This window comes from Macaca mulatta, chromosome 5 (genome assembly GCF_049350105.2).
Source record: "Macaca mulatta isolate MMU2019108-1 chromosome 5, T2T-MMU8v2.0, whole genome shotgun sequence".
Classification (NCBI taxonomy): domain Eukaryota; kingdom Metazoa; phylum Chordata; class Mammalia; order Primates; family Cercopithecidae; genus Macaca; species Macaca mulatta.
Window position 1 is genome coordinate 17,064,449 of NC_133410.1, and position 25,248 is coordinate 17,089,696.

General features: G+C 40.1%; 1 protein-coding gene across 26 annotated transcripts in view; it reads right to left on the bottom strand.

Annotated features, from left to right (window-relative positions):
- LCORL (ligand dependent nuclear receptor corepressor like) overlaps nt 1-21,198 on the bottom strand; it is a 178,023-nt gene extending 156,825 nt beyond the window's left edge. For 10 of the 26 annotated variants that reach the window (XR_013417786.1, XR_013417784.1, XR_013417785.1 and 7 more), the window contains exon 1: nt 20,208-20,541. Coding sequence is in view for 12 of the 26 variants with exons in the window: in XM_078003193.1 (XP_077859319.1) it covers nt 20,208-20,364 (157 nt within the window). In the remaining 14 variants the exon portion in view is untranslated. Of the gene's footprint in view, nt 1-20,207 lie in introns of all 26 variants that reach the window. The other 16 variants (XM_028848148.2, XM_015138046.3, XM_015138044.3 and 13 more) reach the window with 9 other exon arrangements.
- Between the last annotated feature and the right edge of the window lie 4,050 nt (nt 21,199-25,248).

Genomic DNA, 25,248 nt, shown 5'->3' on the forward strand with positions numbered 1-25,248 from the left:
GAAGAGTTATGCAATAAAAGAACTTAAAAAAAGAAGTCAAGAAGAAAGGGGCTATCACCATTCTTGCAGAGAAAAGTTCTGTATAAAGAAAGAATGAAAGACAGAGAAAGGCACAGATCTGGAAATCAGTATGCAAATATTTTTGAGAACATAGCTCATAAATTTTGCAAGGTTACACAGTTAATAAATGACATCTACAACGTGAACATAAGGTGTTAACTCCAAGATCACAATTTACTACAAAATCACAATGAAATACATTTTATGAACTTTAATTCTACACAAATGGCAACAGGGCATTCTCCTTAACTATTCATTAAAATAAAACAAAAATTTAAAAAAAGTCTCCCAGAATCATTATACTTGTTACTAACTACAAATTATACACATATATGCAAATAGATAGTCCTATACACATTATCTGTATATCTCTGTTGATCTATATCCATCCACACACGTTTGTTTCTCTAAAATTCAGATTTTCCAAGGCATAATTTGGTGTGGATCTTTAATAAACACCCAAGACATAAGCACCAAATTACCATGAGTGCTGACAAATATAACTCTAATGTGAAAACATTTTCATTAAGTTATTGTTATTTCAACAACCAAGTAAGATGTATGCTCTGAGGGCTTTCTACCCTTTAGTTACATCACTGTTAACTTGGTGGCTCTACAAGATTGAAAAACAATGAACCACTGTTCAGCATATGCTATGGGTCTATAATAAGCAATATCTTCTTTGGTTTGCTTCATGAATGTAAACTGTCAGATACATCCAAGACATAAACAATGCTTTCTTACTGGGTTTTAGAGTTATTCAAAACGCATTTCATACATAAGCTGCTCTCATCACCACCACTCCCACCTCTCACAAAAGACAAAAAAAAAAAGCTTCTGGGTTCTAGAACTCAACTTTTTTGGTTTATTACTAAACCATACAGTACAAACAAAAACAGTTAATATTAAGCTAAAAGCAAGTGTAAGACATCATGTCATGATGTTAATACTTTCCACCTTCTGTTGTAAATTTACAACTCCAAGAAAATGTGTAATTTGTGCTTATTCACATGAGAACATGGAATGAATTACAGTACATCAGACAACCAACATATAAAATGTTTTGACTGATAATTTTTATATTAAAAATTAAGCCAGAATTTGTTATATTGTTAAAGCTGGGTCACAGAAACACTGAGAATCATTATGTTTTCTCCTACTTTTGTACATATTTAAAATTGTCCATGATGATTTTTAAAACTCAGCCCAAGTCTTCATATAGTCTCTTGGGAAGGTATTCTCTCAGGAAAGCTTTTGATTTCTCCAAAGAAAGAGTAATCAGAATTTGCATAGGGTTGGTATAAAAGAGAATTGTACCAGTAATATTACTAAACGGAATGTGGAAAGTGGCATCTCTATGAATCCCACTGCTTAAAAACAAACTTAAATATCAATTTAATCCCAATTAGTAACAGAATAAGAACCAAAGTCCAAAGGACAATACATACTTTTTAAAATCACAATCTGACCTCAAGCCAACTTTTGTACAGCCATGGTTTCTGCCACATTGCAACTTTTGGGGGTGCTATAATTTTCCAGGAACAGAATATATCATACCTCTATGCTTTTGTTATTGGTGCAGAAGTCATTAAAGGGTAAGAGTAGAGCAAAGTACTTAAACAGATTTTTCTTTGCACTATGGAAGATTAAACTAGAGAAGAATAAGAGGAGAAGATAGGAAGCCATATAAGAATTTTTTGCAGCAGTCTAGGTAAGAAATGAGGCTGACTTCAACTGGAGTGAAAATAAAGGGAAATGAATGGGTTTAAGATATATTTGAAAACATAATTAATTGGTGGATTGGCATAGGAGATAAGAAGGAAGATAAGTAAAAGATGACCTTCAGGTGTTTGGCTTGTGAAATTAGGTACATTGAGATAAAAAGAACACCAGAGAAACAGACGTTGTATTTGACAGAGGGAGATCAAGATTTAACTTTTAGGTATGGTACATACCTAATATTAAGATATTTTGCCATTACTTTCTGTGGCAAAAATCTGTGGTTTTTGCCACAGAAAGTAATGGCAAAATATCTTAATATTAGAATACCTGAGAGACATACAAGTGGAGAGAGAGAGAGTAAGTCAAATATTGGGATAGGTAACTGGTAGGGAGATAGAGAAATGAAGATGAAGAAAGTGTTTTAGGTTTTAAGATGTAGTCACTGTATGTCAAAGCTATAGGGATCTAAGACCTACAATTCTGAACCACGTTACATTCACTCTATCAACTGAAAACTGACTTGAGGTGTAACTTTTCCAAATAACATGTGTTATAAAATTATTTAACCTATCACACAAAAATACAACATAAAGTTACTCAACCTATCACACAAAAATACAACATAAAATACAACATAAAGTTACTTGGCTAAATTTTCCTGACAGAGTAAGTGATGAAACCTGGGGGAGGGGTACACCACACACACAACAATAATTAAAGTCCAAAGCCACCTGTGGATCTTCAAATGTTAAGAATGCAAGAATGTACAGCTGCTACATGCATTCCTGCAGCAGAAACACAAGAGCTTTTGAACCAAAGCACAAAACTTATAAGTAGAGGAAAACTCCATTCTGTGATTGCTTTCTCTGGGAAGTCTTGCTGTACATATCCTTTTATCCCTGGAATAACTGGCTTTAAGACAAACTAGCAAATAGCAATGTGTTGATCCGATTTCAGTCTGTATATATGCTGACTCTACCAACCACATATACTATATGAAAATACACGTATCATGTGAAAACATATATTCATATATGTATTTCACATTGTACTGGCCCATTTTCACGCTGCTGATAAAGACATATCCAAGACTGGGCAATTTAAAAAAGAAAGAGGTTTATTGGACTTACAGTTCCATGTGGCTGGGGAGGCCTCACAGTCATGGCAGAAGGTGTAAGGCACATCTTAGAAGGCGGCAGACAAGAGAAGAGAGCTTGTGCAGGGAAACGTCCATTTTTAAAACCATCAGGTCTCATGAAACTCATTCACTATCATGGGAACAGAGCAGGAAAGACCCACCTCCATAATCCAATCACCTCCCACCAGGTTCCTATCATGATACACGGGAATTGTGGGAATTACAATTCAACATGAGATTTGGGTGGGGAAACAGCCAAACCATATCATCCCACCCCGGCCCCTCCCAAATCTCATGTCCTCACATTTCAAAACCAACTATGCCCTCTCAATTGTCCCCCCGCAAAGTCATAACCCATTTCAGCATTAACTCAAAAGTCCACAGTCCCACATCTCATCTAAGGCAAGTGCCTTCTGTCTATGAGCCTGTAAAATCAAAAGCAAGTTAGCAGATACAATGGGGGTAACAGACATTGGGTAAATAGAGCCACCCCAAATGGGAGAAATTGGCCAAAACGAAGGGGCTACAGACCCCATGCAAGTCCGAAATCCAGCAGGGCAGTCAAATCTTTTTTTTTGAGACAAGAATTTCACTCTTGTTGCCCAGACTGGGGTGCAATGGTGTGATCTCAGGTCACTACAACCTCTACCTCCTGGTTCAAGCAATTCTCCTGCCTCAGCCTCCTGAGTAGCTGGGAATACAGCTGCCTGCCACCACGCCCAGCTAATTTTTTGTATTTTTAGTAGAGATGGGGTTTCACTATGTTGGCCCAGTTGGTCTCGAACTCCTAACCTCGGGCGATCCACACACGCCTCAGCATTTCATAGTGCTGAGAATACAGGTATGAGCCACAACACCTGGCTAGCAGTCAAATCTTAAAGCTCAAAAATGATCTCCTTTGACTCCATGTCACACATTCAGGTCACACTGGATGGGTTCCCATAGTCTTGGGCAGCTCTGCCCCTGTGGCTCTGCAGGGTGCAGCCTCCCTCCCAGCTGCTTTCACAGGCTGATGTTGAGTGTCTGCAGCTCTTCTAGGCACACAATGCAAGCTGTCAGTGGATCTACCATTCTGGGGTCTGGAGGACAGCGGGCCTCTGCTCACAGCACCACTAGGCAGTGTCCCAGCAGGGGCTCTGGGCTCTGACCCCACATTTCCCTTGCACACTGCCCTAGCAGAGGTTCTCCATGAGAGCCCAGCCCCTGCAGCAAACTTCTGTCTGTGCATCCAGGCATTTCCACACATCTTCTGAAAGCTAGGCAGAGATTCCCTAAACCCAATTCTTGACTTCTGTGCACTCACAGGCTCAACACCACGTGGAAGCTGCCAAGGCTCGGGGCTTGCACCCTCTGAGGCCACGGTCCGAGCTCTATGTTGGCCCCTTTCAGTAATGGCTAGAGTGGCTCGGATGCAGAGTACCAAGTCTCTAGGCTGCACAGAGCACAGGGACCATGGATCTGGCCCATGAAACCACTTTTTCCTCCTAGGCCTCTGGGCCTGTGATGGGAGGGGCTTCCGTGAAGACCTCTGACATGACCTGGAGACAATTTCCCCACCGTCTTGGGGATTAACATTCGGCTCCTCATTACTCATGCAAATTTCTGCAGTAGGCTTGAATTTCACCTCAGAAAATGGGATTTTCTTTTTTTCACATTGTCAGACTGAGAAATTTCCAAACTTTTATGTTGTTTCCCTTTTTAAAACCAAATGCCTTTAACGGCACCTAAGTCACCTCTTGAATGCTTTGCTACTTAGAAATTTCTTCTGCCAGATAACCTAAATCATCTCTGTCAAGTTCAAAGTTCCACAAATCTCTATGGCAGGCGCAAAATGCCACCAGTCTGTTTGCTAAAACATAACAAGAGTCACCTTTGCTCTAGTTCCCAACAAGTTCTTCGTCTTCATCTGAGACCACCTCAGCTTGGATCTTATTGTTCATAACACTATCAGCATTTTTGTCAAAGCCATTCAACCAGTTTCTAAAAAGTTCCAAACTTCCCCACATTTTCCTGTCTTCTTCTAAGCCCTCCAAACTATTCAATCTCTGCCTGTTATCCAGTTCCAAAGTCACTTCCACATTTTTGGGTATTTTTTCAGCAGCACCCCACTCTACTGGTACCAATTTACTGTATTAGTCTGTTTTCACACTGCATGATAAAGACATACCCAAGACTGGGCAATTTACAAAAGAAAGTTGTTTATGGGATTTACAGTTCCATGTGGCTGGGGAAGCCTCACAGTCATGGTGGAAGGTGAAAGGCACATCTCAGATGGAGGCAGACAAGAGAAGAGAGCTTGTGCAGGGAAAGTCCCCTTTTTAAAACCATCAGATACCGTGAGACTCATTCACTATCACAAGAACAGCACAGGAAAGACTCACCCCTATAATTCAATTACCTCCCACCAGTTTCCTCCCACGACACGTGGGAATTGTAGGAGTTACAATTCAAGATGAGATTCCGGTGGGGACACAGCCAAACCATATCACAAATATTATTATTATATATTATATGAAAATACAATGCTCTATATCTTGTTCTGGATAATGGTCCCATAATCCAGTTAGGCCTCCTAAACAGAAGCTTGGAAATGATCCTCTGTTCTTTCTCCTTTTTTCTGTATGGTCATATCTAATCAACAACTAAAATCTGTTTATTGTAAATCCTCTTGTAATAGTCTCCCCATCTTCTCCGTTTCCACTACTACTCTTATTTCAGACCCTCAAAACTTGCTTGGTCTATCTTGACATCTCCTGATTTACCTGTTATATTCTCCATACTAGCAGAGTAATCTTATAAAACCACAAATTATCACTCCCATGCTTAAAATTCTTCCAATGTTTTTTCTCCACCTATAGTGTGAGTTAATTTCCTTATCTACAAAGTAGGATAAAAAATATAGTTCCTATCTTATAAGAAAGTTGTGAAAATCAAATAAATTCTAAGTATAAGCACTTAATGCCTAATCCACAGTAAAACAATTTAAAATAATTACTACTAGGTTCAATTAAACAAACTATCTTTTCTCATTTCCCACAATCATCTTATGATTGTTCATGGACTCATATACGGAAACCTCACCATTCCCCTCCTTTATGCAAATTTAATACTTTATACACATTTAATACTGTATATGCTTCTATTATCGCATTTATCATATTCTGTAGTCAGAGAGCCTTGTTTTCCCCAGGAGACTGTGCTTCATGAAGACAATCTAATTCACCTGAGTCTCACCTGAGACTGTGCTTCACGAAGACAATCTAATTCACCCGAGTCCCCTAGTACACTGCCCTGTCCATAAATACTTACTGAAAAAAATTATGAGGAAGAAAATATATGCAAAAGGATTTTAGCAGATGGCCATGCTTCTTTCAACACTGAAAATAATATTATCCTTTACATAAAATAAAGGGAGCAATTTTAGAATGGGTCTGAGGAATGAGTAGGTCAGCAGAAACTCACTCTGACAGAGGATATGAAAGGAGCTGTGGGCTCAGACTGTTAAGAGTGAAAAGTTAGACAAGCAAGCTAATATGTACTCATAGGCAAATTCTATTCTATTTATGTGCTATGCCAGAATACAAATACTAAAAGGTTAAGAAAGCAAAGAAGAAAAAAGTGATCACTGGGCTGATGCCAAAAGAGTAGTATGCAAAAAAAAAAATATAGGATTCTACCAAGAAACTACTTTTCCATACCCTAAATTGGCACAGATGAGTACAAGGAAAGGAAGGTTAAAATGAAACAATTAGCTATATCCTATTAATTCATCTGCCACTCTTGGGGAAAGTTCAAAAGAGATGGAAAGGTATTGTTCATCATTCTTAGAATCAGAATAGAAGGTAACTTTATACTGAGACTAAAAACTTAACACTGCAAGTTTGTGCTAATGAAAAGCCTTGCCCACTAACTCCATGTTGTCATCATCATCCATTCCCAGTTGTAAAAGCAAGAAAAAAATTAGTGGATATTTTCTCTGATTAACCCATCACAGGGGAATCCTTATCTCTGATACCGTGCACTCAAATACAGAAGTCCCAGTTCTCTCTCACTCCAAGACAGGAACAAAAAGGCTGAGGAGGCCTAAACCCAGAATACTTTTTCCCACCCTGAAACTCAAATTCTAAAATAAAATGAAAACAGCACTACTAAAGTTTTAGATGTAACAATCTGACCAGAAAGGATGAGACTTGCTAATTTTTAAATGAAGTTTGACCTGGTATAGTGGTTAAGACTGGATGTGAATTCTACTTTTGTATTTGCTAGGCAGAAAGACTTGGGTAAGACACTTAGCCTCTCTAAGCCTGTATTTTCTCATTTGTAAAATGAAGATAAAAATTGTACTATTTCATATGCAAAATTATACGTGATAATACACATAAAAACTTAGTATCTGCCTAACACATGGTAAGCACTCAATAAATATTATCTATCATTATTTCAAGGGGCAATTATTGGTGCTGGAAAATCTGTAAGACAACATGTATATTACCAACTATGGTAGTTAGGACTAAAAGTGATGAATTCACAAGAACATACGTAGACTAATGACACTTTTTAAATACTTTTATGTTTTAACAATCTTTAACTTTAAACAAAAGTTTTAAGTATAGTAAGGCTTTTATCTTCCCAACCATTTGAGAGTAAATGTCTACATAATGACCCACCACTCTTGAATTCTTAGTATTTCCCAATTCTCTCACAAAAACAACCATTAAAATCAGGAAATTAACGGTAACACATTATGCTCACTGCTATCATAGTGTCACTGCTCCTAAGCCCCTTCTCAATGACCAGTATAGGGCATGTGTATGTATACATACACATATATTTCTATATCGATATATGATGAAAACCATGAGTTCACACAAGTACTTCATTTCCTATCCAACACCACAGACGGCATTCTAGTTTTCCCTACTTTCATATTTGTAACTCCCTTCTCAATGAGAAGCCTGGCTCCCATTATTAATATTGATTTATGTGATCAATCTCCATGTATGTAGCCAATCTCCCATTGTAGCTGTTTCCCTTTCCCTGCATGGACACACTCCTCACCTCTCTTGGCCGCAAAATCCCTACCCCATGTATATAATCTCCTCAACCTGTTCAGGTCCGTATTCCTCATGCTTGGCATCCCTCCTACAAGAAAATCCTCCCTACCCTGCTCAGGCTATGAAATCCCATACTGTACCAAGTCTCCACTGAGAGGCCTTTCTCCTTCTACCCTCAAGCTCTAACACCTTGGACTCAGATACCTCCATGTATGGACTCCCTCCTCATCTCACTTGAGCCTCAATATACCTACACCAGATTGCAACCCTACATGGATCACTCCCTATCCCCTGCTATCTACTGGGGCCCTGAGAGCTCATTCAGGGTGTCATTCCACCCTAAGTAGATGTCCTTGCTGGGACCAGCTGACCTTCCCCCATACCAGGCCACTCTCCTTCAGAGACACCATATCACCCTGCTTGGGCTCCAATACCCTGCATTAGCATGCCTTCCAATGGAGAGGTGCTCCTTACCCTTCATTCCCCCATGGACACCCTCCTCACCCCATCAGGCTCTGAGATCCCACTCCTCTTAAACGATGATGTGGCTCTGCCTACCGCACACCCCATCTGGTGTGGATACCTACCCTTGTTTTCTTCCACTTGATGTTTTAGTCCTAAGCTGTTCAGAAAGGGAGGAGAAGACACTGAAGAACAATTAATTATATTTTTTTTAAAAAGAGACACCACTGAATAAACTGTGTAAGCACCTATAATCAGAGCTAATTAAAACAATAATCTATTTGTCAAAGTACCTGCTTTTTTCCAAATAAAGAAACAGTACTCTATTCTTTTACACTAATTCCTTCTAAGTTTAAAAAGTTAATTGAAAAGTGTAATACAGAAGAGAGCACTGGGTTTCTTTCTAACCAAACATGCATTTTACTTAAGTATCTTACATAGGCCTGTGGAAAATCTAGTTAATTGAAAAAGAAGAAAAAACCCTACTAATTTTATTTTGAGAATTTAAAAAATACAGTTGTTCCAAACACTAAAATATAAATTTTTTGCATATGTGTGCATATATATATATGTGTGTCTGTGTGTACATATATGTATGTGTATATGTGTGTGTGTGTGTGTATACGTGTATATATATTTGAGATGGAGTCTTGCTCTGTTGCCCAGACTGGAGTGCAGTGGCACGATCTCGGCTAACTGCAACCTCCGCTGCCCGGGTTGAAGCGACTCTCCTGCCTCAGCCTCCCAAGTAGCTGGGATTACAGGCACCTGCCACCGCACCTGGCGAATTTTTGTATTTTTAGTAGAGACAGGGTTTCATCAAGTTGGCCAGGCTGGTCTTGAACTCCTGACATCACATGATCTGCCTGTCTCAGCTTCCCAAAGCGCTGGGATTACAAACATGAGCCACCGAGCCCGGCCATATTTTTTTAAATATCCAGAACAAGTAAATTTGACTTGTTTTCAGGATGTTAACAGCTGTATTGTTTCCAGTATACTTATCCCCAGATACAACCCTGCAAAAATTAACAGTTGTGATTGTTATAATACCTTTCCCTTGCTCCTGGTTTCTATGAGGAAGGATGTGTCAAAAGCACAACCTGAGCCTCTTTTTACCCTTAAGTATGTAAAGTGAATTATCCGATTGGTGATTTTGGATGTGAGGAAGAGCTCAGTTCTGTTCCTCCTGCCCCTGGGGTTGAGCTTTCAAAGGAGAACAAACCTCCAAAGACTCACATTGGGCTCTGCTTCTCTACCGCGCCTAGGGCTGGATGGATAAGTCAGCCTATGCCAGACCATCTGACTCCCCATCAAGCTATTCCTCTAACCTGGCCTATATCAGTAATAGAAAGATTATTTTGGCTTCCATCTTTCTCCTTGTTTTATTTCTCAAGTTGTTCAGAGCCCAAGTAGAATGTCTTAATACATTGAAGTGAATGAAGACTGCTCATTTTTCCAGTTTTGATTTAAAAGGGCTGCTTTAATTTGAGCTTCTTAAAACTATTGCAAACAAAAAGCCCTCAAACCTGCACCAACAACAGATGTTCCAAATGAAAATAAGCTGACTTATCTGATCATGCTTATTACCCGTTTAAAAAAAAAAAAAAAAAAAAAAAAAAAAAAAAAAAAAAACTTCAAAGGCTTATAATTTCCTCCTTGTAGAAGCCATAATTTATACTTCCAGTCCTACTTTCTGCTGCTACCCTATAAACCAATGGCACTATAATGCTAAATATTTTCAGAATATATTATTATTTATACTTAAATATATTTGCTTATACTCTCTGCCCATTCCCTCCACTGTACTTTCCTGCTGCATCCTTTACCTCAGAGATCAGCAAACTATGGTTCATAGGCCAAATCTACCTATTTTCATAAATAAATGCTACTGAAACACAGCCATGCTTATTAATTTATGTCTTTCTTTTGCACTACAACAGTGGAGGTGAGTAGCTGCAATAGAGACCAGATGGTCCACAAAGCCTAAAACATTTACTGTCTGGCCCTTTAGAGAAAGTTTGTCAATCCTTGCTTTCACTCAATGTTTTGAAGCCTAGTCATTTTGAATCCTTCAAGTCAAAATTAATTGTTCCCACTTCTGTCTTTCCATTACATTACACGAAGTCTAATATTTAACATCCCTGATTACTGTGAACTCTTTAAAAGCAAGGTAAATCCTATTCCTGTGTAAACAGTAAGCTTTTTGAACCACACCACAGTTCCTGTCTTTTCCATAAAATAGAACTCCCACGAACACTTTTCACATTCTTGGGGGAAGTACTTTGGAATAAACTTGGCTCTTTTCTCTACCACTTATTCAGTCCTCCCAAAAGAAGGAAGAATAACTAATATTGGCAACATCCTTATAGTTGGTCCCTAGTGGGATGGATTAATGTTTTAAAAGTCATTTTTCATTCATGGCCAAGCCTCCTGCTCACTCCTACCAACAAGCAAATCACATGGTAAACTCACTAGGGTACAGCTTTCTTGTATTTTAAGAGGCCTGTGGCTCCAGCTGTACTGTCTTTGATAGGTTGCTAAGTTCAATTCAGGGAGTTAGGGAGTAAGGCAATCTAATGTCTAATTTTGGTCTCAGTTCCAAGCCAAGTTCTTCAATGCAACCTTACCATTTTAAAAAGCTAATATTTTGAGCTTTGATTCCGAAGTCTATTTCTAGTTCAGAATCTAGTAAAGAAGAAACATAAAATTATATCCCCAAGTAATGGTCACACATAGGACTTAAGATAACTGATGACTGACAACAGTAAATTAACTGTAGAAAAGAACATTCTTTTAAAATGTGTGATGCACCAATGTTAACATACCACATCTCAGTAACTTGATTAGAAAACTTTTTTGAAGGGAAAAAAAATGTAGAATCCGAATTAAGAGATTAAAACTAAGCCTATCCCATTTCTTTATCTAATAAGTATTTTGTTACGATCAGCTCTCAGCTTAATGAAATTAACACATAAAAGAATCATGGTTATCACTGATACAGAACAGTATTCCCCATCTTACTAAGTATGGTAAACGGTAACGCCCATCTAAAAAACAAACATCCCTAGACCCCAGATGTCTCCAATTACTGCTCCATTATCAGTTCTTCCTCAAAACACGGCTCTTAAATTAGTAGTTTACTATAAATGTTATCTCCACTTACACATATCTTAATTACTTTCTAACCTATTATAATATGGCTGCCATCTCCATCACTACTGAAATTTATCTAGTCAAGGTCACCTAGAGCCAAAAACAATGTACATTTCCCTGTTTCATGGTACCTGACATCTCATCAACACGTAACGATCCCTCCTTATTGTAATATTTTTCTCTCCTCTAGGATTTGGTAATACCACTCCCTCCTGGTTTTACTATTCAGCCAGTGACCTTACTTTGAGGTTTCTCTTCTTCTGCTCAAGGAAGGCTAAGATTCCTTAAGGTGTGGTACTGAGTCATTTACTAGTTATACTATCTAAACTAGCTCTAATATACTCAAGTTATACTCCAGATATACTGTCCCCTATTCCTAAGTAATCTCATCTATTTCTGTGGATTTAAGTATCATCTTTATGCTGGTAATTTTCTAATTCATACCTTTAGCCCAGATACTACTACTACATAAATATTATAACATCTTTCATAAGAATAAAAATGGCAAACATTTGAGGACAGATATTATCCCAGTTTCACAGATTTCCATCTGTAAAAAGTGGAATGATTTGTGCCTAATGTTACAATGACAGGGGCTAAGAAGAAACTGGATTATTTCCATTAAGTCCTTTCTACCACTTGTGAGATTTACTGTTCCTAAACAGTTTATAATTTAAACACGAAGACTACTGGAAAAAATTACTTCCTATGTGCACGCCTTGCACATAGTGGTCAGAAAAGAATTGGCCAATTTAAATTAATGGAGAAAGCGCTTAAATTTGCTTTTCAATAAATACTTTAGAAAAGACTCCAGGTTGTAGTTGAATTTTTTTTTTTTTTTAAGTCTTGGTCTGTCACCTAGGCTGGAGTGCAGTGGCATGATCTCACTCACTGCAACCTATGCCTCCTGGGTTCAAGCAATTCTCGTGCCTCAGCCTCCCAAGTAGCTGGGACTACAGGAATGTACCACCATGCCCAGCTAATTTTTGTATTTTTAGTAGAGATGGGGTTTTGTCATGTTGGCAAGGCTGGTCTCCAACTCCTGGGCTCAAGTGATCCGCCTACCTCAGTCTCCCAAAGTGCTGGGATTACAGGGATGGGCCACCGTGCCCGGCCTGCAATTGAATTTTAAAGGCGACTAAGGATGCAGGGTAGAAGATATAACTAAAAAGATAAGAATTTGGGGTAATGTGGATAAAAAAGAACAAAAGCCTATGAAAAAGGTTGAGTTGTCTAAAGAAGAATCTAGACAAACTGAAGAAGCAGGCTGGTACACTATGACCAGCTAGATCAACAAGGCTGGCAGCTTTTATTTCACGGAAAAAAAGACAAATGGGAGATACTACAGCTTTGTAAACTATGAAATCAAAGCAGCTACTTTATACAATGATTTACTATTGGTTGTAAGTCAGACTGAAAGACAGTAAAACCAGCAATGCAGACACTGATATATACCAGAATCTTATCTGGATCTATCCTAATGCTTACTGCATTTAAAAAAAAAAAAAAAATTGAATCCATGAGATATTGTAAAGAAGGTAATAATAGCTTGGCAACAGATTAAGGTTAAAAAAAGAAGAAAAGAAAGAAGCAAATGAAGCAAGCAGGATAGAGTTGCTGCCAATTATGGGGAAACTATATGAAAGGAAAGGAGATACAGACAATTCCTCATTTTAAGTTTTGTTTTCTATCAAACACAAAAATTCTCAAAACAAAATTTTTATTTTGCTTTAATTAAGAACAAAGTGGTATTCCTCAAATACAAAGATGGCATTACTTTGTTAATCAGTTTTCTACTGGTAGCAGTAGGCTGGTCTGGGCCCCCATTCACATTTTCTTATCTAGATTGTATGGTGAATAAAAACTCTTGAAAAGATTACCTGATTATAGATTCAGCTCTTAAGTATGAACTCTACAAAGTTAGGCAGGTCCTTAAAAGTTTGGACCTACGTCCTTGGTGCTCTGTTATCTATCAGCCATGAACGCTAGTCATATATACCAAAGGGAAGGAATACTACTAAAACGAAAAGATAGAAACTTCCCACCAAAAATGTAGGTTATTACAATTGAAAGATAAGATTTACTAATGAGGAATAAAAAGTTACATAACCTAACCAAAAATCTATAGATCTTTGTTGCTCCTTCCAAGGAGCAACTGCACTGTGGCAGAATTAAAGACCAGGGTTGGAAGTCAGACAAATGAGAGGAATGTAGAGGACACGTAACAGCAATTTATCATGCGCACAGCCAATCAGGAAGCAGCGCAACCATGTAGCCAAACAAGGGATGCAGTATGTGCACAAAGAGGGCATCACACAAAAAAAGAACGGTTAAGACCAGTCCACAGCCCATATCTAACATTTACAAACTACAAAATTCACACACTGCTTGGTTCCAAAGATGGCAGAATTTCACTCTTTCAGATATGAAAAGATCCAAGAGTACAGAGAACTTCAAACTTTGCATGCAAAATTCATCAATATGCCTATTTTACAGAAAGACTTGATATATGTCTTAACCCTCCAACTACTCATCAGCATCACAGATTCCATTTGTCCAATGCACACTATTAGATGGTGCCACAATTCACATCTTTTAAAATAGAAAACATATTTGATAGTGCTTGAAAAAAACAGCTGTATAAACAAAGTCTTCTGGATAGCAGACCCATCCATACCAGTCCCATAAATCCAGATTTCTAAGTAAATCTACTCCTATGGGGTTTACATGGCAACAGTGACAAGATGAGGGAGAAATTGGTAAAATATAGGAGCAGGAAACAAGAAGCATCCAGAAAGTGGCAGCAAGTTGACTAACAGGAAAAGTAAAATAGAGAGTAGATACCGACAAAAATTAACTTCAAGATGATCTAGTATGATATACATTTTTTAAATGAGCTAAAAATAATTTATTGTATTCAGTTACCAACACAGCCAAAATAATCCTTTTTGCATCAAAGGCCTTCCTGGTTTCATACATAAAAAGCCAGGATTAGACTAAGTGATACCCTGTGATTCTAAAACTATAATTCTATGGCTCTAGAATAGTCTAGAATACAGACCATTCAAGCCCTTACTATCTTTTCTTTAACATGTTCCACGATCTTTTCATTGTTCATCAGGATTCCTACCAGAAAGAATCTATTGGCAGAAACGTTAAGAGTTCAAAGCTGCTAATAACCTGTGTAAACCAATCATAATACTAGCAAACACTTAGGGAATGCTTTCTATATGAAAGACACATATCAACATATACTAACAAAATTAGCAAACAACCTGATTATCTCCAATTTACAGATTAAGAAACTAAAGTATAGAGAGGTTAAGCTACTTGTCCAGACTGCTAAGTGGTAACAATAGGATTCAACACAAGTAGTCTAGCTCTAGAACCTTTATGTTTATTTGCTGTTTTATACTACCAAAATAAAAGATTTGAGGAAAAATAAATTATGCTATAGGTTTGGTTATTATCAAAGTCTTTAATTAAGTGGTATCGCAGTAATCAAGAGTTGGCTGGAGCAACTACTGTGTAGAACTGAACTATCCAAAGTGATAGCCATTTGCTACATATGGCTATTAAGCCACCTAAAATGTGTCTAGTCCAAATTGGGATGTGCTATCAATGTAAAATACCTGATTTTGAAGGCTTAATATTTTGAAAAATATAAACTAACTCAATCATTTCTACACGGATTAGTGTTAAAATTATAATATATTTAACACATTGTGTTAAATAAAATATTCTTTTTAAATGTGGTTATTAGAAGATTTAAAATTACCTATTTTACTTCCATTATATTTCTGCTGGACAACACTGCTATGTAGGAAAGATACTGGAGTTTACAGAACGATTCTAAACCAATCTTTGCCATTCTGTTTTGCTGCTGTTACCTTAGACAAAATGGTTACACTGATTATCAGCTTCTGTATCATAAAAATCAGGTTAAAAAACAGTCCTAAAACCTGCAGCTTAGATTTTGGTATCTAAGTCTATTTTCCACTGAAAAGAATGGAGGTAAATTCGAAAAAGGAGCTCATGCCACAGCATGGACAAGTAAAATACAAAATTAACCTGGAATATCTTGTTTTGGCAGAAATACACTGGAACCAGATTGATGAGACACCCATTGGCCAAACCTGGGACCATTTGTGAACCAAAATAACGACAGCAATGGATTTAACCACTGAATAAAATTAAGAATCCATGAGTTCATACAGATAAAAAGAACTGAATAAATAATGGAGATGGGAAAGATTACCTTATGTCAGAATGTCAACTAATAATTATAGAAGGAATGAGGTCAGATAATCATCAATTGATGCTCAAACTTGTGGGTGAAGTTTTGATTATACTATGTAAATATACTGTTCCCCAAAATTATTTTTCCACAAATTGCATATTAGTTACAATGAGATAAATAATGACTTTCAGGGATACATATGAGGAATACCAGCTTAACAAAATTTTCAAAGCTGACATCACCAACACTGGTATACACCAACATCATGAATCTCAAAATATGATGCACTAAGAAGGGCAGAACATCTCTTAAGTGGTATTCCTGCCAAAATGCATAACCAATCTAATCACGAGAAAGCAAAAGACAAATTCAAATTGAGGGATGTTCTACAAAATAGCTGCCCTGTACTTTTAAAATGTCAAGGTCAAGAAAGAGTAAGGTTGACGAAGTGTTCCCGATTAAAAGAGACTAAGGAGACATAATTACCAAATGTAATGCATGATCCTGAAGTGGATCCCAGAATAAGGGGGAAAAAAAGCTAACAGAAAAAATAAACAGATATAATTTGAATATGGACTATAAATTAGATAACAGTATATCAGTAAATCTTCTGGTTTTCACAACCTCACTATAATTAGGTAAGACGGTATCCTTGTTTTTTAAAAATATACACTGAAGAATTTAGGGGTAAAGAGGTTGATGTCTCTGAATTACTCTCAAATTGTTCTGAAAAAATATAGAGAGATCAGTATAAAGCAAGAATGATAAACACAGCAAAATGTAAAACAACAAATGTGGGTACACAGGAGTTCTATTCTTCCAACTTTTTAGATTGAAATTACACCAAAATACAAAATTTTAAAATATTGGCCAGTCTCCCAGATCAGATATCCTAATGGACTATACAAGTCTTGATGATGTTTAAAAATGCACAGGTGTATTTCTTTTATCCTAGACCTGTTTTAAATTGCATGACTTATCAAATGCTAATTATTTTATACATTTCATAAGATCCAGGACTGTATTTGTTATTTCTCAATATCATAGTTAGTACTAGGATACTATTTACCATATCCAATAAGCACTCAAACATTTGTTACATGAGCTACTGAAAACTATAACCCAGTACAGTATAGGCTAATTATAGAAAAACAGTCAAATTATAAAAAGTACCAAAATGTAAATAGATATTAATTGGGACAAAAGGTTGTACGACAACTCTTCAATGAAAAGAAAACTATCTGGAATGAATCAGAACAGTAGTTAAAAATCTAACATAAAGAGATGAATGCCACAATTAGAGGAAGGCAAACATCTCATTCCATATTAAGAGTTAAACGTTTACCTTTGTGGCTAACTACAATCAGTCATGACAACTAAAACAACTTTCTTCCCTATAAAATTAGAATATTATATGAGTTATAAAATGAATCAGAGTTAGGCTAAGAACTGAGATTCAAAATCTCATTAGGGGCTCAATACTAATTTGCTGTACAACCCTGAGATGCTGCCTACAATTCCGTATCTCACTTAAAATTAAGACGTTTGGATTATTTCCCTCCCCAAAAGGCAAGAAGGATATTATTTTGTAAAAATGGCTGTAAGCAATGAGAGCACCGAATATTATATATATACACACTGAATATACACATATGTGTACGCATATATATTCACACATGTATACACATGCAAAGGGAAAAGAATATGGCTTTTTTGTAAATATGTTTACAAAGTAATGAATGTAAGGCACATTAACAGCAAAAGGTAATTATCTAAACTCCATTTAATCCCAATTCGCACTATAAATTAAGTGCTTAACACCTAAGATGCTAAAAAAGCCCAATCAACAAGTGTATACTCTGTTTAAATGGATGTTATTGTTTATTTTTAAATAACAATGGGGTTCGAGATCAGACTGGCCAACATGATGAAACCCAGTCTCTACTAAAAATACTAAAATTAGCTGGGCGTGGTGGCAGGCGCCTGTAACCCCAACTATTCAGGAGGCTGAGGCAGGAGAATCGCTTGAATCCAGGAGGCGGAGGTTGCAGTGAGCTGAGATCGCATCACTACACTCCAGCCTGGGCGACAGAGTGAGACTCCATCTCAATAAATAAACAAATAACAAAAACAAAATATGAGACAGGTTTTAATAGGGCTTAATTAGGATGGGGACTGTGGGAAACAATTCTCAAATATAGTTAGAAGCCAGGGACACAATTTCTTTTCACATACGATACAATGTAATCGCATATTGCATTAAAAGTGTAATACAGTATTAACTTTCAATGTCTTCCAATTTTACTTGAATATACAAGTAGATAAGGCAAAAAGATATTCTAGTTCCCTTTTCCATCAAATCCAATTAATTGTGTTTCATTTAAAGTTTGACCATTTTTCAAAAGTCTATATATTTTTATGATGCAAAGCTATACTTAATGTATCTAAATAAGCAAGATCAGGAGAAAAAAAAAAAAAACCCAAAATATTCCAAAACATAAAAAGACATCCTCAAATCACTTTGTGCCTTGGCAAAACTTAACAGTAATATCATAAGCTAGTGTTGCAAAGCTGTCATCCTACCTTATTCTACCTAAATGAGCTCAGTAATTCTAAATTGGTGTCCAGAAGAGATCTTTACATAAGCAATTATCAAAAACAGTCCATTTTGTATTCAAGAAGCACAAACAACAATAGTTTTTTAAACAATTTATATAAAGAGCACCTAGAGATTTTTTACACTTCATAAACTAAAATCACGTATGAATACTTGACTAAAGCTATTTCTCATCGTCTTTCCTTAGAGAAGACCAAAATACATTTCTCGTAAGGGTAAAACAAAAGCAGTAAATTATTTAAACATCACTTAAATGCCCCCTAAAGTAACCTTCCCTTCTCGTACATTTTCTTACATTCAATGCATTCTGCGGTACACATTTCTGAATTGAAATTGTATTAAGTTTAACTAATACGATCTCCTTTCCACTAGTGAAAAAAAGATCTTAAGGCGTTAACCAAACACATGGGAGGCGGGGTCGGGGGTGCGAGGTGGTGCCAGAGCAGATGGAAACCAGGTAAGAGAGTCGTTTTCTTAAGACACTAGGGTTACTCCCCAACTCCAAATGCCAAGATTCACTCGCCAGTAGAGCAAGCCGCTGCCACTATCCACTGCTTACACAATACAACCTTCCTTTCTACCTCCTCCCCTACACTCCCACCCATAACCCCTTTCCAAAACAAACACCCACTACGCGCCCCATTCCATAAGCCGTTTTTGCCCCTCTAAGCCCACTAAACAAACCTGCTGGATAACAGCTCTATGCATTCGTCTCACTTAGGAAAAAAAAAAAAAAAAAAAAAGCGACTGCAGCAAGGTCGGGAGTCCCACCATTCCTGTCACCCTAAACAATCCACAGGGTGACAGCCCCAAGCCCAGAAGTTTGAAGCAAAACGATTCATATCCAACCAAAAAGAGGGAATTGCAGTTGAATGGGGATGGGAGGTGGGGAGGACGATGCGTGTGCGTGTGTGTGTGTGTGTAAGGAAGAGTCCATCACATGACAGTGAAAGAGGACCAGAGTCGTCGGGGCGTCCGCAAGCAGAAAAGGGGGGGAGGGTGTCGTTGCCGTGGCAACACCCCCCATCCGTCCAGACTTCCAAAGAGGGAGGAAGAACTTCAAATCCCAACCGTCAGCGCTCAAGCGGCTCCTTCTTAAAGGGGTACACACAGCGCCGCCGCCGAGCGCGAGAGGGCAGAGTTGGGCGCCCCCCGCCCTTCGGGCGACGCCCCCGCCGCCCCTCGCCCCCAGCCGGCCCATCCGCGGCCCCCGCCCTACGAGCGCCCGGGGGGTCTCCAGGTCCAGGTCCCCAGGAACTGGCCGCGTCTGCTCACCCGGCCCCCGGCGGCGAGAAGGGGGTGTGTGTGCGCTCGGCGGGGGCGCGGACCAGCCCGCCTTCCTCCGGCCGCCCTGCCCGCCCTGCCCGCCGGCTCCCCTCCGCCAGGGCGCCGACCCACCGGGCCGCTTCCTCCCTCCTGTCAGGGTGGACGGCTGGCGACTGCCGGCAGCGACGGGCGCCGAGGAGTTACGGGGAGAGCGCTAGCGGGCTGCTTCCGCGGGGGCTCAGCAAGCGGGTCCGAACTAACAGTTCCCGGGGAGCCCAAGAGCTGGGAAGGCGAAGGAGGGCGGACCGCGCCGGGCCAGCAGCCCGCAAGACAAAAGGCGAGCGCCGGGGCCGCCGCGCCGCGCCGCTCCCATCTCGCTCCCCCACCGAACTAACCCGAACGGGAGATTCAACTAAACCCCTCAGCCACAAACTCCTCGGGCTGCGACAGCCGTCGCCGCGCGGAGCCCGGAGCCCCGGCCCGCGTCTCTCTTACCTACACAGTGCATGAGGCGGTGGCGCCAAGAGTCGAGTTCCCGCCGGAATCCTCTCCTCTCCGCCGCGCACCGAGGGCTCCGGCACTGAGCGGCGGCGGCGGCGGCGGCGGCAGCAGCGGCGGCGGCAGCGGCCATTCTCTCTCTTCCCTTGTCCATCTGCGTCCCGCGTCACGCGCCCTCATTTACATACGAGCAGCGCAGGCACGAGGCAGGGGCGCGAGCCCTCGGCGCGAGCCCCGGAGCGCGCGCCCCCCGGAGGGGGGTTGATTGACACGTGTCACTACCTTCCCTCTGCCCTGCCCTCCCCCTCCCACCGCTCCCTCAGGGAGAGGCGGGGAGGGAGCCAGAGGAGAAGGAAGCAACCTGCCGCTTCCGCTGACCCCGCCTCCCCACCCACTACCCTCCTCCCCCTCCCGCTGGAGTTTACTCAGGCGAGCCATACCGCTCCCGCCGCCCGCGAAAACCCTGAGCGGGAGCGAGAGACCCGGAGCCCAGCCAGGAACCGGCGTGCTAGTGGAGCGGACTAGCAACGCCTACTTTCTGCCTTCACTACGGGACTCCGACAGTCCGGAGACTTCACTTCCCAGGCTTCATTGCGCCAGGATCCCGAAGCCGAGTTTGGCGCCGTGGCGCGTTGCTTGCCGGTCATTGTAGTCCAAAAGAAAGGATCGTTTCCCCCCCTCCACACTCGGGTTTGCAGGCTGGCCTGGAACTTCTCTGCGCCGCGCCGCTGGGGGTGCTGAGCCTGTCGCTCCCTGCGCCCGGGACCGTGCGCTGCCCGGGTGGCCGGTTCTGACCCGACTGCTTTAGCTTCCTCAGGCTCCGCGATAGAAGGGTGGTGGAAGCCGCAAGAGTTGTCGGCCCCTTGTGGGTTCAGGCTTCGCTTTGTGTTCTAAGTGCTGGAAACTTTCCGGGGTCTCTGTCTTCTTGTCACTCCGCAGGGATAAGGGCAAGTCGGTCATTCGCCTACATCTGGAATAACTGCCAAACGTCCTGAGAGAGATCCCGGAGTGACTTCGGTTTTCAAGGCGAAGAGATATCGGAAAGCGAGAATCCTTACAAGGACTAGGAAAAAGATGCGGGGTTTTTACACTGAAAATTACTTGCAGGGGACTGGGCGTAGCCGGCTGAAAACTGCAGAAGGAAAATTTTCTTTATAAGCTCCTGGAGGGCAGCGACCCACTGAGACCTCTGTACCGTGACATCTGTCACTCACTAGACCCTAGTACAGTGTGTGACGCGGGATTAAGCACTTTACAAATGTTATGGAATGAATTCTACGCCGTGCTAGAGAAAATAACTTCTTCAGAGAGAGCGAGAGAGGAATCTTATGTTTAAATACAGACTCCAATTAGAGTTTTTACTTTTGCACCAGAGCGATTGTGCGTTTGTTTCCGTATACGTGCAGTTGATCAAGCCGAAGCTAAGCCACCCAACGTTTGCTAAGAAGTACTGTGTATGTCTGGAAATTTATTCACAAGTCTGTGGGAAATATGTTTAATTCTTCTTGGAAATCTCATAAATTCTGAGTTCAGTACCACCTTCCATGTTTTGTGGCTTATCCTTAACCACCTTCTTTCTTTTTCTTCCTATGAGAAAGTATTTCTTTGCTCATTATGACTTCAGTAGTGAAGATGTAATTTTACATTTTCATAAGTTAAAAATAATAAAGTCTGAACGCATAATCACCTTTTCTAGAACGGTCACAATTGGAGTGCAGGTGAAATTACTAATGAAGGTGATCTTGGAATTGTCAGTGGATGGTTTCAGTTAACCACTTCCACTCATAATTGCCACGAGGATCAGCCTTTGCAGTTTTCCTGATCGCTTTTATAGTAATCTACATTAGTTAGGATGGGAAAAATTATGGTGCAGTAATAAATGATCCAAGAATCTTAGTGGCTTAAAACAACAACAAAAAACTATTTCCTGCTTATTTACATGTTCATCTCTGGGTGGCAGGAGGAGGGGGCTTCATTCCATGTGGAACGTCCCCCGTTGTGTAATAGGCAAAAGGAAGATGAAGAATGGCAAACTGGTTCTTCCTAAAAGTGATACAAGTCAGTTCTCACGTTTCATTGACCAAAGCAAATTATATGGGCATGTAAAAAAGGGAGCAGGGAAGTGCGATCCTATTATATGTGCAAAAAGAAGATAACCAGAATTTATTGGTAAATAGTATCAAGGATTACTGTGATCTATCTTTCTAGTCACCAGTTACAGTTCACTTTCTTTACACTACAAAATAGATTTGCTCCTATCACAAAGTGAGACAATCCAAAAGTTCTGTTCAGTAAAGGCATTAATCTCAAAGCCTAGCATCTCTGGGTGATGCTTGGTAGTCTCCATATTGGAACTGGATAAAGCTGCTCTTGTTATAGACAACTAAAAAGATAAGGTATCCTCCCCCGATCTCTCTCACTTGCAATTTCTCTTCTCCCTCTCTCTCTCTCTCTCTCTCTCTCTCTCTCTCTCTCTCTCACACACACACACACACACACACACACACACACACACAGAGTGATGGAATAGGAACTAAATAGACGTGTCTTAGTCTATTTTTTGCTGCTGTAATGGAATACCACTTACTGGGTAATTTATATGAAGAATAGACGTTTATCGCTCACAGTTCTGGGGCCTAGAAAGTCCAAGATCAGGGTACTGGCATCTAACAAGGGCCTTCTTGTTACATGGCCCCGCAGTGGAAAGGCAAAGAGAAGGCAAATAAGTAAAAAAGGGCCAAACTCATCCTTTTATAATGAACCCACTCCTGCTATAAAGAATCCACTCCCTTGATAATGGCATTAATCCATTCACTATGCCCTCATAGCCTATCACTTCTCATTAGGCCACATTTCCCAACACTGTTGAAATGGAGTTTATGTTTCCAACACGTGCTTTTTCGTGGACAAATTCAAACCACAGCATATGGTAAACATTCCTGTTTAGAAAGGAGAAAAATGGGAGACACACAGGAACCGTTTCAGCAAATATTTTACGACAGTTAGCATCTCCAACTTTCCAGCCTCTGACAATTTCCTTGCTACCACCCAGTGAGCCTCTGAGTTAAAGCCACATATTTTAGATTTTCTGTTATAACTGTACCTCCTTCTGGGTGCCAATTTATACATTAGTTAGAATGTGCTATGTTCTGCTCCAGTAACAAACCCAAAATCTAGCAAACTCAAAACCTCAGTGATTTAATACAAAACTTAATACAAAAGTTTTATTTCATAGTATACTATCCGTCTTCCAAAGGTCAGTGTGGAAAAGGATGGAAAGAACATGAACCCTATAAGCCTCATATCCATCCAGGGACTGAGGCTTCTGGGGCTATGCCGTTTGGAAGCTCCCCAGTCACCATAACGAGAAAGATGATACTAAATCACAGTCCAACTCTTAAGGCTTCTGCCAGAAGCGACACATTTCAATAGATGAAGCAAATTTTATGGTCATGCCTGACTTTTAAGGAGTTATATATTAGAAAGCTTTGAGGGCAGGGCAAACCACCCCACAACTTAATACCTTAAAACACCAACTGTTCATTTAGCTCATAATTCTGTGGAATGAAAATTTGTGCTAGGTTCAGCTGGACATTTTTGCTGGCCTCTACTGGACTCACTCAGGTGTTTGTGGTCAGCTGCCTGTCAGCAAGGCAGCCCTGTTTCTGAGGATTCTCTGACTGTCAGCTGGGAACACACAGCAATGAGGCCAAGTATCATCAAGAGGCCAGCTCTAGCCCTAGCTTATTCACATGGTGGCAGTCAGAGGGATCCAAAGTGCTGCAAGAGAAGAAGTACCCATGCACAAACACTTTTCAAATCTCGGTTTGAGTCACATTTGCTCTGGTCCCAATGGCTAAAGCAAGTCACATGGCCAAGCCCAGAGTCAATATGGGGAGATATATTCTACCTCTTAATAGAAGGATCTGCAAGTCACATTACAAAGGGATTTGGACAGAGAGAAAGAAATAATTTGTGGCCACTTTTGTAGTCTACCACATTTGGGAAAGTGCAAGGTTATCCTATTCTCCAAAAGAAGGAGAACTAAAGATATAAACAGAACTAATGAGTATCACATATCTAGAATTTCTGGGAGAAGATAAAGATTAAGGCCAGAAATATTGAAATACACAAATGGAGTTAACTTTGGAATTCAGCTTCACTTTGAAGAGCAAAGAAGTTTCCATGGCAAGTACTACAGAATGTATTGTAATTACCCAATGAACCTGAAAATAGGAGTCTTTTAACCATTACATTCTAAGCATCGAGTGCTGGGCCAGGCACTAATATGGTGTCTAATATTTATTTATTGGTTTGATACATGTTTGAGTTATCTATAAGGTCAAGTATAAAAAGAGGGTCATATCGGCCGGGCGCAGTGGCTCACGCCTGTAATCCCAGCACTTTGGGAGTCCCAGTGGATCACCTGAGGTCAGGAGTTCGAGACCAGCCTGGCCAACATGGTGAAACCCCATCTCTACTAAAAATACAAACATTAGCTGAGCGTGGTGGTGGGCACCTGTAATCCCAGCTACAGGTGGGAGGAGGCTGAGGTGAGAGAATTGCTTGAACCAGAGAGGCGAAGGTGGCAGTGAGCCAAGACCGTGCCAATGCACTCCAGCCTTAGCAAGAAGAGCGAAACCCCATCTCAAAAAAAAAAAAAAAAAAAAAAAAAAAGAGGGTCATATCAAAGATTGTCTCCTACACTGAAAATCCAGTTACTCACAAAGGATTTTCATATAACAACAGGTATATGATATGAAATGTTAATGTTCTTTGGAGAAATAATTTTGTTCTGTTATCTACTTCCTATACATGTTGTACCAGTTATTTATTGCTGTGCAGCAAGCCAATCCATAGGGTAGTTGCATAAAGAACAACCACTAGATATTATTCACAGTGCAGTTCAGGTGGGCTGTTTTGCTGATCAGGTGAAGCTCTGCAAATCTTACCTGAGATTGCTAGTGTTGGAAGCTGCATGATCTAGAATGGCCTCACTCTGGTGTACAGTTTGGCTTCCAGTTTGCTGGGGTAATGA